A 13,166-nucleotide genomic window follows, 5' to 3' on the forward strand; every position below is an offset into this window, starting at 1 on the left:
CTGCACTGAAAGTTTTGTTTCATTTATTAGTGACCTTAAAAAGGCTAAACTTAGTCATACAAATGTTATATGTGTTTTTCTGGATGTAAAAGGTGCCTTTGATAATGTTAATATTGAAAGTTTAATTACTGTATTACATCAATTAGATCTCCCTGCTAAAATTTTAAATTGGATTTTTGGTTTTTTATATAATAGGACTGTATATGTAAAATTTAACAATAAGCTGTATGGCCCTACAACAGCTAATAAAGGAACAATGCAAGGTGCAACCTTATCACCCTTATTGTATAACCTTTACACATCTCAAATCCTTAGTTTTGTAAATACATCCCAAGTTAAAATATTGCAATTTGCTGATGACTTGCTTTTGTACTGTGAAAATCAAAATCTAAATATGGCTGTTGAAAATATGAACACTGCTTTAACTCAATTACAAAGATATTACAGCAACATTTTAAAATTAGAAGTTAGTCCCGATAAAAGTAAAGTCTTAGTAATCAGTAGAGACCCATATGCACAGTCCATTGTAAATATTAGTTATAATAATAATGTAATTCCTATTGCCAATCATCACAAATTTCTAGGTGTTATTATAGATGATAAATTGAAATTTGATAAACATATAGACTATATAAGCCAAAATGCTATGAAAAGCATAAATATTATGAGAAGTTTAGCAGGAACATTCTGGGGTTCTGACCCAAAAACACTAAACATGCTTTACAAAAGCATAGTCAGAAGCCATTTTGACTATAGTTCCCTAGCATACATGAATGCAAGTAGCACGCTTTTAAGAAAGTTGGATGTCTTACAAAACATTGGTTTGAGAGTCATAAGTGGAGCTATGCGCACCACTCCCATTAACTCAATGGAAATTGAAAATTGTATACCTCCATTGTCCTTGCGTCGTTTACAGCTGGCTGAGAGATTTTGTTTAAAGGAGTTGTCGTGTGAGAATCTTGTTGTCTTGGATAAAGTCTTATACCCAGTAGAAATTGCTCAGTCAGCTAACATCTCGGCTAATACTCTCATTACAGGTTCTTTGCCTGAAATATCCATAATTATGATGAACACCAAAAATTTGACAAAAAATATGTACATAAATAACCAGTGGCCAATTTATAAGTACTCATATAATACTATACTAAGTTATTTTAATGTTAAATCTCACTTAGACTTGATTAAAAACAAATTTGACTTTCTTGAATTTATAAATGATAAACATGACTACTATATTATGTATACTGATGGCTCCAAAAATGACCATGTTAAAGCTGCATATTATGACCCTCAAATGAAAGTGACAAAATGTATCAAAATCAATAGTAATTGTAGTATATTCACGGCTGAAGCTTGGGCGATATTAGAAGCTTTGACATATGTAAATAGTAATGTAAATAATGTAAATATTCTAATTGTAAGTGACTCTAAGAGTGTTTTAACTGCCTTATGTAATAGTTCGTTAGAATATAAGCAAAATTATATAATATGTCAGATTAAGGATAGGCTATGTAAGTTACAGAAAAATGTAGAATTTTTATGGGTGCCCTCCCACAGTGGCATAACAGGAAACGAGGTTGTGGATCAGGCGACTCGTCGGGACCACGACCTGGACCTCACAGAATCTTTTAAAGTGCCATTTACTGACTATTACCATTACTTCAAAAGTATTACTAAAGGAATATGGAAAGAATATTGGAGACATAACACAGAATTACTGGATAAAGGAAGATGGTATGCAAGCATACAAAACGACTTACCAACAACACCGTGGTATTATACCTTTAAATACACCACCAGGAAATTCATGACATGCATAAACCGTCTGCGATTTGGTCATTGTTTGGTCCCGGCACATCTTAAAAGGAAGAATATTATTACTGATGATAAGTGTACATATTGTTTTAAAGAAAATGCGGACATAAAACACGTTATATTTGATTGTGTATCGTTTGCCATGCAAAGGCTGTTACTTGTCAGTGTCATTAGTGATGTAGCTGAAGAGAACTCGTTAAGTGTTCCCCGCCTCGTTCAAGATTTATTATCTAACCCAGTTTATTTTATACCAGTATTTAATTTTATTTGAAATACTGTAAAAGAAATTTAATTTAAATGTATATATTTGATTGTCATGTAAGATATAAATTACTTGTACATTAAGTTTCAAAAGAGTTAATGTTATATAAGTTGTGTTTGCTAATTGATACTAAAATTGTTATTCTTTGTGTACTAGTTTATCTCATGTTGTTATGGCTATTATTGTGGATTTTTATGGTTTTTATGTAATGTTTATGAATACGACTGAAGGACTTGTATCCATGGTCATGAAATAAATTATAAAAAAAAAAAAATTTCCAATTTGGTGAAATGTCACCTGTCATAAAAATCCCGTTGATAATATTAAGAAAGTAACCTATAACCTTTTCACTAGAATGTTCCAAAAATGAATATGGAATACCATCGCATCCTGGTGCAGAATCAATAACATATGATAAAACGTTCTTTAGCTCCAGTAACGAAAATGGACTATTAAAACGCTGCACGTTATCATTATTGGACGGGGAAGCCGATTCAGGACACACAGGGAATGGGACAAATGGGGGAGCTAATTTATCTAAAAATTTCTCAGCTAATGGAGGCTCAAGATTGATGGCGTTATTTTCTACAAAAGCTCCTCTAAACATTCTAACTTTTCTCCAAACTTCTGACGGGTGAGTACTGGGACTCAAAGATGCACAAAAGGCTCTCCAACTGTTAACTTTCTTCTTCTTCAAAAACTGTTTTGTTTCTTTTAATGTAACTAATAAGGAATTAAAATTCTCTTCGCTCATATTATTATTATACGTCAACTCACTCTGTTTTCTCTTTTTAACAGCTTCTGAACATTCAGAATCCCACCATGGAGGACTGGGAATATTAAATTTAGAGGACTTCTTACGTGGAAATACTTCATCAGCTATATTAATTAAAAACTTAGCAAAAGCATCAGAAGTTTTAAACAAATGTTCCCGAGATACATCAGGTAATTCACTCAACCTCTCATCCATATGTTTGCGAAACTTATCCCAATCTGCATTTTGAAGTTTATATGCTAACAGTGGAGATCTTTTAAGTACTGGTTTATTTTTAATAGGAAAAGAAATAAGAATTGGAAAATGATCACTGCCGTAGGAAAGTGGAAGTACCTCCCACAGTAAGGAATGTGAAATGGAAGAACTACAAATTGATAAATCTAATGCACTAGGATTCTCATTGGGAGCAGACCGACGTGTGGGAACACCAGAATTCAATATACATAAATTATAATAATCAACTATGTCTATTATTTCCTCTCCTAAAGTACTTGAGTTGAAACACCCCCAAGCAGGGTGATGACAATTAAAATCTCCTAATATCAAACATGGAGTAGGAAGAGTTGATATAATATTTCTTACTTCACTAAGTATGGTAAGCGAAGGATGAGGTATGTACACTGAAACTATACAAATGTTATCTACAAGTGCTGAGATGATGGAAAATTCATTATTATGAGGTGATAATGGAACATGAGAGAAATGATATGATTTTTTTACAAGGATGGCTACACCACCATGCCCGTCCGACCTGTCTTCGCGGAGGCATGCATAGCCAGGAATTCTGAAACATGACTCAGACCTGAGCCATGTTTCAGATAGGGTAATAACAAATGGGTCATACTTCTTGATTAAGTGGATTAAATCACTTTTTTTATTGTTGATACTCCGACAATTCCACTGAAGGATTTTGGAGTTGTTGGCCATTGTTGGAGGATCCATGAGAAGGACTAGTAATAAAATGTGCAGCGTTGGACGGTTCTGAATGTTTTTTATGTAAATTAATACTTAACAGTTGAATAAGTTCTAATATAAGGTCATTGGTAGTTTTATTGTTAAATTGTTGCACAATGGCACAACCATTTCCAGAAGGAGATGGCAAGTTGTAATCTTTAACTAAATTGTTATGTGAGGCAGTGTCAAAACCTTTCTGGGATTTTGGCAAACTGCGAGGTTTGAGAAAGACTGTTTTTAGTGTTCCGTACAAAACTTTGTTTACGGAACACTTATGGGATCACTTCGGTCTTGCAAATCAGTTAAATACGTTTTTCTCAGAGACCGTTTGACATAGATACTTAAAATTTGGAACAGTTATAGCAATTACCACCACTCATATTGTAAATAAGTCAAAACTGCTTATTTCTTATTAAAGGGGGAAATTTAGGGGGTTGAGAGGGGTTAGGCTGAAACTTTTTTCATTTGTAAGAATCGTGTGGGGTATCATTAGAAAGCTTGTAAAAAATTGAGTCGATGGACTGATTTTGACTTCATTTTAGACTGCAATAGTTTCGTCAAAAAATGCATTTTAAGTTGCAAGTTTTCATACAAAAATTTTCACCTCTGTCCTGGCGATTTTCGCGAAAACTATAGCTAACAGGCAGCTGACCAGTCAATACCCAACTTAAAGAAGCATGGAGACGGCGGGAAAATTATCAGCTTAACTTTATCTTTATTAGTTTTTCAACTGCAGCTTGACCTTTGGTTGCTTAGGGCTAGCTAACTGATGCTTACACTGGTCAATTCATATTAGGCGAGAAACATCCTTAGTTAAAACTTTGGCATTGAAATTTATGACTTATGTCTTTGACACAAAGTTTAATTCTGCTTGCTTATTTTTGTGGGATATTTAATTTTATCTCAATAGCCTACTATAAGTATGAGAGAGATCTACAAAATACGACCTTATTATATTGCAAATAAGTTTCAATTTCGAACGGGCTTTCCAACCAATGGACTAAGCATCTCAAAAATCTGAAAAATTCAAATTAAGAATTCCGTTCTTGACTGTCGTTGTGTTTTTTTTTCACAATAGGACACATAGAGTTAGTAAGGCGTATAGAGATAATAAAGTCATTTAATATTTATGAACAGCTTTAGCCTCATGTATAGATTTTATTGAGAGTATCTGATTCGTCGAAACAATATACACAGTATTCCTTTTCATTAAGTACCATTACATTTCTGTATTAATTGTATAATTATAATATCTATTAATTATATTCAGTACTTATGTATATTTTTGAACGGATCGGTGAGCAACAAGATTCAGGGCTATAACCGCGAAAATAGAAGTTCGCAAATTGCGAGCATTTTTCTCTGTCACTCTAATTACGCCTTCATTGGATTAAAAGAGAAAGATCCCCGCAAATTGCGAATTTCGGTTTTCGCGGTAGCCCCTCAGTCCTGTTACGAGAAAATAATTCTGGAAGACATTAATACTCGTAGTATATGACAGTTAAATATCACAGTTTTTAGAAACAAAGGTAAAATTGACGAAATATTTAAAGTAAGCCGATCTTGTTCTTTAGCAGTTCTAAATAATATTAAAGTCTATATATATGGCATAGAACTAGAAACAAAATCAAATAAAAAATAATAATGAGTTCTAAATTCAAAATGAAGGAGTATACATTTAAGGTATTATAGGCCAAGCGCGCACCACGATATTAATTTTTGCGACACGATTTTAGAATCGCGCTGTAATATATCGCCATTATATCGCAGAAAATTCACTGCGCGCACTGCGATGAAAAAGTCGACGATTTGTTCATTCTCAACATGGATTTCGTACCATTCGCTTGTCATGAAACGTGTCTTTAATATGCGATTGCTGTATTTTAACATTTATAACACAAAGGTGATCCCCGTCTATTTCCATAATTAAATGGTCACATCTAGCGTCTCATTTTGAGACTCCATTGGAGATGCAGGTGCCGAGATGTTGGGGTTTGGAGAGCGAAATGCCGACTGAGGTCCGGCCGGGGTGCGATTTTATTATCATAGTGCGCGCGGGGCCATACAACTCCGCATTCTGCAATCACTTTGCGACAATCGCGTCGCGAACAATCGCGGAAAAATGTGACAAATCACAATTTTAAAATCGCTGCGATTTTTTTGTCGCATATGCGCGCACTAACATATAAACACATACGTTGCATCTCTGCGACAAAATTATCGCAGGACAAAAAATCGTGGTGCGCGCTTGGCCTTACTCTAAATTATTATAATACATTAAGCATTCGCGAGATGCTCGACTTCGGTATTCAAACACAAAGCAATAGTACAAGAATCTAACTAAATGCAAAGGCCGAAGGAGCGATTCGAAGATCCGAAGCGTCCGACAGACGCGCGCCTCCCGTAACTTTTCCAAGTATTTTTAAGTACAAGTGTCTAAGTCGCAAGATCCAAAGGCTGAAGTCGCATTGGGCCGAAAGCCCGAAGCATCCAGGAGGTCAGTTCTAAACACAGGTAATTAATACAAGTGTCTAAATGCGAAGGCCGGAGGCCGAGCTCCGCGTAGGGCCGAAGGCCCGAAGCCTGCAAGATGTCAGTGGTTAAACACAGAACTGACAGCTTGGACGCTTCGGGCCTTCGGCCCTACGCGGAGCTCGGCCTTCGGCCTTCGCATTTAGATACTTATACTATTGTTCTGTGTTTAAGTACTAACATCCTGGACGCTTCGGGCCTTCGGCCCTACGCGGAGCTCGGCCTTCGGCTTTCGCATTTAGACACTTGTACTATTGTTCTGTGTTAAAGCACTGACATCCTGGACGCTTCGGGCCTTCGCGCTACGCGGAGGTCGGCCTTTGGCCTTCATATTTAGACACTTGTACTATTGCTCTGTGCTAAAGCGATGACATTTTGCTAAAGCTCGGCCTTCGGCCTTCGCACTTAGACACTTTGTACTATTGTTCTGTGTGTGTAGTTGAATACGGTATCCTAAAAACAGGCAAACAACCCCTGTAAAATGTAACGATGCGAGCGGCACGGCTACCATCAGTTTGGCATTGACATAAACGCTACCGTGGGCGTGAACGTAATTTACTTTCTATGCATCTCGCTCGTACTGATATATTAGTGCGAAAGAGATATACCTATAGGAAGTAAATTACGTTCACGATATCGTTTATGTCAATGCCAAACTGATGGTAGCCGTACGGAACACTAAATGCCTCGAGCTATCTCGGACTTGGCCAAATTATTTTATATGAATGAGTAGTTGTGCCTGGATTACTATTATTTCTAGTTATTTGGGTCGGAGGAGATGTTGGAGTGGTCATAACCACATCTGCATACGGTTTAGTCACAGGAGGGTGCAATTTTGTTGCTTCTGTATAAGAAATTGCATTTTGAGCCATGGAAAGCTTGATATTTTTCTGTCTTTCATACTCTGGACAGCGAGTTTTATTTGTAGCAAAGTGAATGCCAGAGCATAGGCAACAAGAAGCACAATCCTCTTCAATAGTACAAGAGGACCCAGTGTGACTCTGTCCACACTTGTAACATCGGGGTTTAGATCTACACTGCACCTGTGTGTGACCATACCGGGAACAGTTGAAACATTGAATCGTTGGATAAACATATAAATCTACTGGAAGAGCGTTGTAACACATAAAAATTCGTTTTGGTAGAACCTGTCCATCAAAAGTTAGTACGACTGTTTGCGATGGCTTCCATACAGGAGAACCATCCACCATGACTTTATAATTAATCCGCCTTAATTTAAGGACTTCCCCACAACCTACTGGAACACTAATGTTATCCTTCACCTCATCTAACGACATTTCAGATGGAACACCTTTAACTACACCCATTCTGATGACATTAAAGGATGGAATGAATGCTTTATATTTATTCTCATTCAGTCGGCTGTCTTGCAGAAAATTGTTGGCATCCTCATATTTTGAAAAGGACATAGAGACTCTATTGCGGCCTATGCGTTTAACACTGCCATTTACAATGTTTCTAAAATTATTGCGCTTTAAAAAGTTGCCAAAAGCAACTGAATGCATTGAAGTGCCATCATTGTTAGATTCCTGTTGCTTCTGTACATGTACAATGTATGGTGAACAATCTGTATGAATATATTGGTTCCTAACCGTGACTGTGGGCTGAGAGGAGGTAATATCAGCAGGATTCGCGGCTGGGGCTGAGGCCGGGGCCGGAACCGAGGCCGGAGCAGGAGCACGGGCTGTAAGTGGAGCTTGAGACTGTAAACTATTAAGATTACTGTTTGAGGAACCCTGACAATCACAATCATCTTTGATAGATTCCCTATCCCTATTTTTGTCTTTGTTATGTCGCTTTTTTTTGTTGCAATGACGACAAATCTTCCTTGATGCTGTCCTACGTTTCCTAACCACAGAAGATACAGAGCTGTCTGTATCCACACTGTGATATTCTTTCATGTCTTGATCAGATGCATGACTTTCAATCGTGATAGTATGAGAAACTGGAGGACCACCTCCCCCTGGGTCGGGCGGCTCCCCTTCGTCACCGCTCATGGCGGTGTAAAATGTACAATAAAACTTACCTAAATTATGAATTTATATATACAAAAAATAATAAACTAACTACTAATGATATTTACAAACTATTTACACTGAGATGACCACTATTAACACAAAAATAATTAAATTTTGCAAAATGTAAAAAAAAACACGCGCGCACAGGTCGAAGTTTCCCGCCCTTTTCCAAGCAAATCTTGTCAGTAGCAAACGGCGGCAAATTTGAAAAATCGCGGGTTAGCAACACTGTGTTCGAATAATTCGAAAATCGCGTGTCATCTGTGTTTTATCTGTGGAATGTGGATCGCGAATGACAGCCATCATCTTGTTTGTTTACAAATGGTTAACAATGTTTACATTCTGAATCGATTCTATTTCAAGAGATATTTCTGCTGTGTCACCATTAAATACCAATATATTAAATAAGACTGTGCTTAATTAAAGCTAAGGTGCCTACAATGCCTACAGTGCCAACTGAGAAATCTAATAAAATATGAAAATCCAGTATGACATCTACCTGCTGAAGCAATTATTTTATTCATACATTCTTGTTTAACGGCATAGTCCACTTACAATTTTATTTTGAGATCTTCAAATTAGTTAATCATTTTTATCAACATCACACACCGCTTTTAAATTGTCCGTCCATACGTATTAATAACAATTTCAAACATTTTCAATAGAGAATCCGCGAGTGACAATTTGAATTGACGTACGTGACAAGGCGCGCTCAGCGGAAAAAAAAGTTTTGGTTCGATGTACATTGTACATTGCTGCTTTTCTTAGCGCAATACTACTCTTTGAGTGTTGCCCTACTTTAGTTTGCTTTACATTGCTACTGACAAGATTTGCTTGACGCACTATATATTCATAGATCACTCACAGATCAGTGTAAAAATAGTAATTTTTAGTTAAAAAGGATATAGTCTAATCCTTCATTGAGATTCATTGATTTGAGATTCTGTTCAAAAATGCCATTAGTCATATCTAGCTTCACACAAATGAGTAAAGGTGGCTTTGCAGCAGAAAAATGAATAACTGGTAGACTAATGAGGACTGTTTTCTTCACTGGGCAGTATAACTCAACTGTAGTCCCAATTTTCTTCTTATCAACATCACAAAAAGCTATTACTTTTTTCAAATGCTCCTGATTCAGTGCACGAACCAATCTTCTGCCTGCTTTACCGGCATTCCAAATAGTGATTGTCTCCCAATTTGGTAAAACAAGCTTTTGTAACCGATCTAATTGGATTTGCCAAATCATTTCTCTTTTAACAGAAAATGTAGCCGCACCTTCATGGTAAGTGTAAATAAGTAATTGCTTGTTGACTTTAATCAAGTCTCCACCCAGATCCAGGTGTGAATAAAAGAATATTAAGTCTTCTGGAGTGCCTTTGCCACTTTCATCAAAACTACCCACTCTTTCAAATACTTTTCTGTGGCAAAACCAAGTAGGCATTAATAAGGTGGGCCCGTTGGAAGTGTAGATTTGTAATTTTAGTTGTTCATCACTGAGACTATTGGCCCAGCGAACCAGACGTGGAGTAGAGTCTTGAGGTATTCGAGAAATATTACTGCCAACAATTGCATTATGATTACTTTCTGCAGCAAGTAGCTGGAGATGTATCCTGTCAGGGTGCATTACATCATCAATATCTTGAAAACACAGAAATTCTCCTGTGCTCATAGACACTGCCCCATTTTTAGCGGCACCAACGCCTCTCGAAGTTGCAGATCCCGTTAAAATTAACTCAATTCCATGTGTTATAAAGTAGCGCTGCCATTCCTTCAGCAAATTCTCTGTTTCATCATTGCTTCCGTCATTATATACAACGATTTCGATGTCGATTCCTGAATTAAGTATAGATTGGTCTGTTATTGATTTTAAACAGTTATTTATCCACTGTTCGCCGTTACGTACTGGAATTATTATGGATACTTTAGTCATGCTCAAACTTATAATTGGGCCCTACGTTTATTAACTACCGTTCTCGTGTCAAAAAAGCAAATATTGGATGTGAAATGAATAAGGGCGCTTGAAATAAGTATGTTCATTGTTTTTACACCACAACAAGTAGGTACATTATAAGTTTATAACATCCATCACTCCTCACGCCACGAAATCCACTCATGTTGTGCTGTGTGCTGTTTTGGTACAAGGAGCATTGTGCAGCAATCCCATAGCAATCCCTACGTGTATCCTACGTGTTTTGGTGTTGACATGACTCTTTTGACAGCTCAGCTCAGGTTGCCAATGCATGGCCAAAGCATGGCCAAAGCCAAACAAAATAAGGTTATGTATAGCGCCCTCCAGACTATGCGCGTGAATCGCGGGCGAAGCCGCGAACGCGAGTGTGGAGTCTAGTTCGCTGATATGCGAAATCGACTCCAGACTCGCGTTCGCGGCTTCGCGCCGCGATTCGCGCACGAGTGTGGAGCGGGCTTATCGTCGCAGGCATCGCAGGGTACGTTCCAAAATATTAACAACTTAAAACAAGTTGCTGTCAAAAAAAATTGGGATAATTTTATTGCCGACTGTACATCTCTTTTGCATAGAACTTGAGACCTTTCTAATGAGCCTAAACTCGATATATAACTTGGTCAAGCATATCTTGTCAGTAAAAAAAGGCGGCAAATTTGAAAAATGTAGGCGCGAAGGGATAGCGTCTCATAGAAAATTTGAATTTCGCGCCTTTTTCTACTGACAAGATTTGCTTGACCGTCTATATTTGTGTTTTTCCATCGAGAAGTCTTTGTTAAATAGGTATTATGACTTTTTTGTTTTGGTATTTTTGTACCTTACTAGTTTTCTCGTGTATTATCAGTTCAAATAAAATGACCCAAACGAAATGTAAGTAATTGACATTGTACTTTTTAGGGTTCCGTACCCAAAGGGTAAAACGGGACCCTATTACTAAGACTTCGCTGTCCGTCCTTCCGTCCGTCCGTCCGTCCGTCTGTCACCAGGCTGTATCTCACGAACCGTGATAGCTAGACAGTTGAAATTTTCGCAGATGATGTATTTCTGTTGCCGCTATAACAACAAATACTAAAAACAGAATAAAATAAAGATTTAAGTGGGGCTCCCATACAACAAACGTGATTTTTGACCAAAGTTAAGCAACGTCGGGCGGGGTCAGTACTTGGATGGGTGACCGTTTTTTTTGCCGTTTTTTGCATTATGGTACGGAACCCTTCGTGCGCGAGTCCGACTCGCACTTGCCCGGTTTTTTTAGATCCGGGTCGTACTTTCTGCTTTCAGTGCTCTGGCATCACTGGTGCCCGGCGACTATTTAGATTTATACTCTGGCAAGCCAGCTTTATCAGTAGAAAGAGGCGGCAAATTCAGAAAATGTAGGGGCGAAGGATCGGTCTTCCATACAAGTTTTAGTTTTCTCTACTGACAGAGTTGGTTTGTCGGAACGAAAGACGAGTTTCGTCAGGATATTAATTTCAATCATTCTGTAAGAAGTTACCATACTGATAATTTTGATTGCAGTAATATATTATTTTAAAAATATATATATTTAAAACTTTAATGTATTCCATTAAACCATGATTTTGATTACATTAGAACTACAACGGAGCTGCAATAGTTATTTAAGCTCTAGAATTAGGTCTTCATACTCCTGCTGTATCTCTTCAGAGTAACTCAGATCAGTGTTGCTGATGATAAGGCGCAGGCGGTGCCCCAAGGGGAGGTTGTGCCGAGCAGCCGCTGCGCATGCAGGCAGGGCTGATGTTAGTTCCTGCGCCCCGCTCACGGACAGCCATGTAAGCTTGGGACAATCAGTTATGCAGGTTATCACATCATCATCACATAAAGAGGCAAAGTCATGTAGCCCGAGTCCGGTAAGCCGTAGACCCAAATTTCGGCAGATAGCCTTTATGGCGTTCGAGCTGAGAGCATCGCAATTAGAAAACTCAAGATTTCTTAGCTCTTTACAGCACTGTGTTATGGCTTCAACTACATTATCGGTAACTTTCATGCCTGTACTTAGATACTTCAAGTGACTGAGTCGACATAGAGGCACAAAATGTAATAAACTAGGCTGATCTGTTCTTGCATGGCTGTATGTACATTCTATAGCTTGACTAATTTCTAACCATTCCAATTTAGCCATCTTATCCAGCACAAACTGAATTTCACTACATATTTCATTAGGAACATCATTCAGTATAAGCTTAGTCAGTTCATTAAGCTGGCTCGTAGCTAAAATAATGTACTGAGACTTAAGGCTATAGCATATGTCAAATACAAGGGATTTTAAGTTTGATACTTTTACAATATTCAAACATTTACCGGTGACATCATAACAGCTATTGAATTCCAATTCTTCGAAAACTCTGTCACCTATGAAGTAACTGATACAGTCGTCTGCGGCGAAACTTCCATAGAAGCAAATTTTTTTGAGGCATACTAAATCTTCTTTAAGTGAGTATGGGGTTATTTCCTCTCTGGACTCAGGTAGGTCATGTATGTGGAGCAACGTTAGAGCTTCCAAGTTGGGGCAGTGTGCTCTAATTATTTTCAAACTCTCCAGGTCTTTGCAATAAGTAGCCACAACTGAAGCGCCTAGTTTGTTAGTCCACTTTACGAATGACTGATAGTACCGATTAGGAAGACTGTGTCGTGATAACCTCAAACTAGATATATTAGAACGGGACTTAATATTCTTTTTCTTCTCATCATATTCTTCTTCTAAAGAAGTGATACAAAAACGGACGCCTTGCAAATAAATCAGCACAGCGCGTTGCCATCGTCGGCTCGCTCGCTCAGTTCGTATTATATCCAAGACGGGCACAT

At 37.7% G+C, this 13,166-nt stretch overlaps 1 protein-coding gene and 1 long non-coding RNA gene across 2 annotated transcripts; one reads left to right on the plus strand and one right to left on the minus strand.

The window, feature by feature from the left end:
• Nucleotides 1-2,393: 2,393 nt before the first annotated feature.
• LOC134669261 (uncharacterized) lies at nucleotides 2,394-3,313 on the plus strand. The gene is made up of 2 exons (XR_010098887.1): nucleotides 2,394-2,711; nucleotides 2,876-3,313. It is a non-coding gene; the product is annotated as an uncharacterized LOC134669261 (long non-coding RNA).
• Nucleotides 3,314-8,552: 5,239 nt separating this feature from the next.
• LOC134669608 (UDP-GlcNAc:betaGal beta-1,3-N-acetylglucosaminyltransferase-like protein 1) lies at nucleotides 8,553-10,560 on the minus strand. Its single transcript, XM_063527257.1, has one exon. It carries the CDS (start codon nucleotides 10,305-10,307, stop codon nucleotides 9,267-9,269), a length of 1,041 nt encoding a protein of 346 aa, XP_063383327.1. The 5' UTR covers nucleotides 10,308-10,560; the 3' UTR covers nucleotides 8,553-9,266.
• Between the last annotated feature and the right edge of the window lie 2,606 nt (nucleotides 10,561-13,166).

Source organism: Cydia fagiglandana, chromosome 12 (assembly GCF_963556715.1).
Source record: "Cydia fagiglandana chromosome 12, ilCydFagi1.1, whole genome shotgun sequence".
Lineage (NCBI taxonomy): Eukaryota > Metazoa > Arthropoda > Insecta > Lepidoptera > Tortricidae > Cydia > Cydia fagiglandana.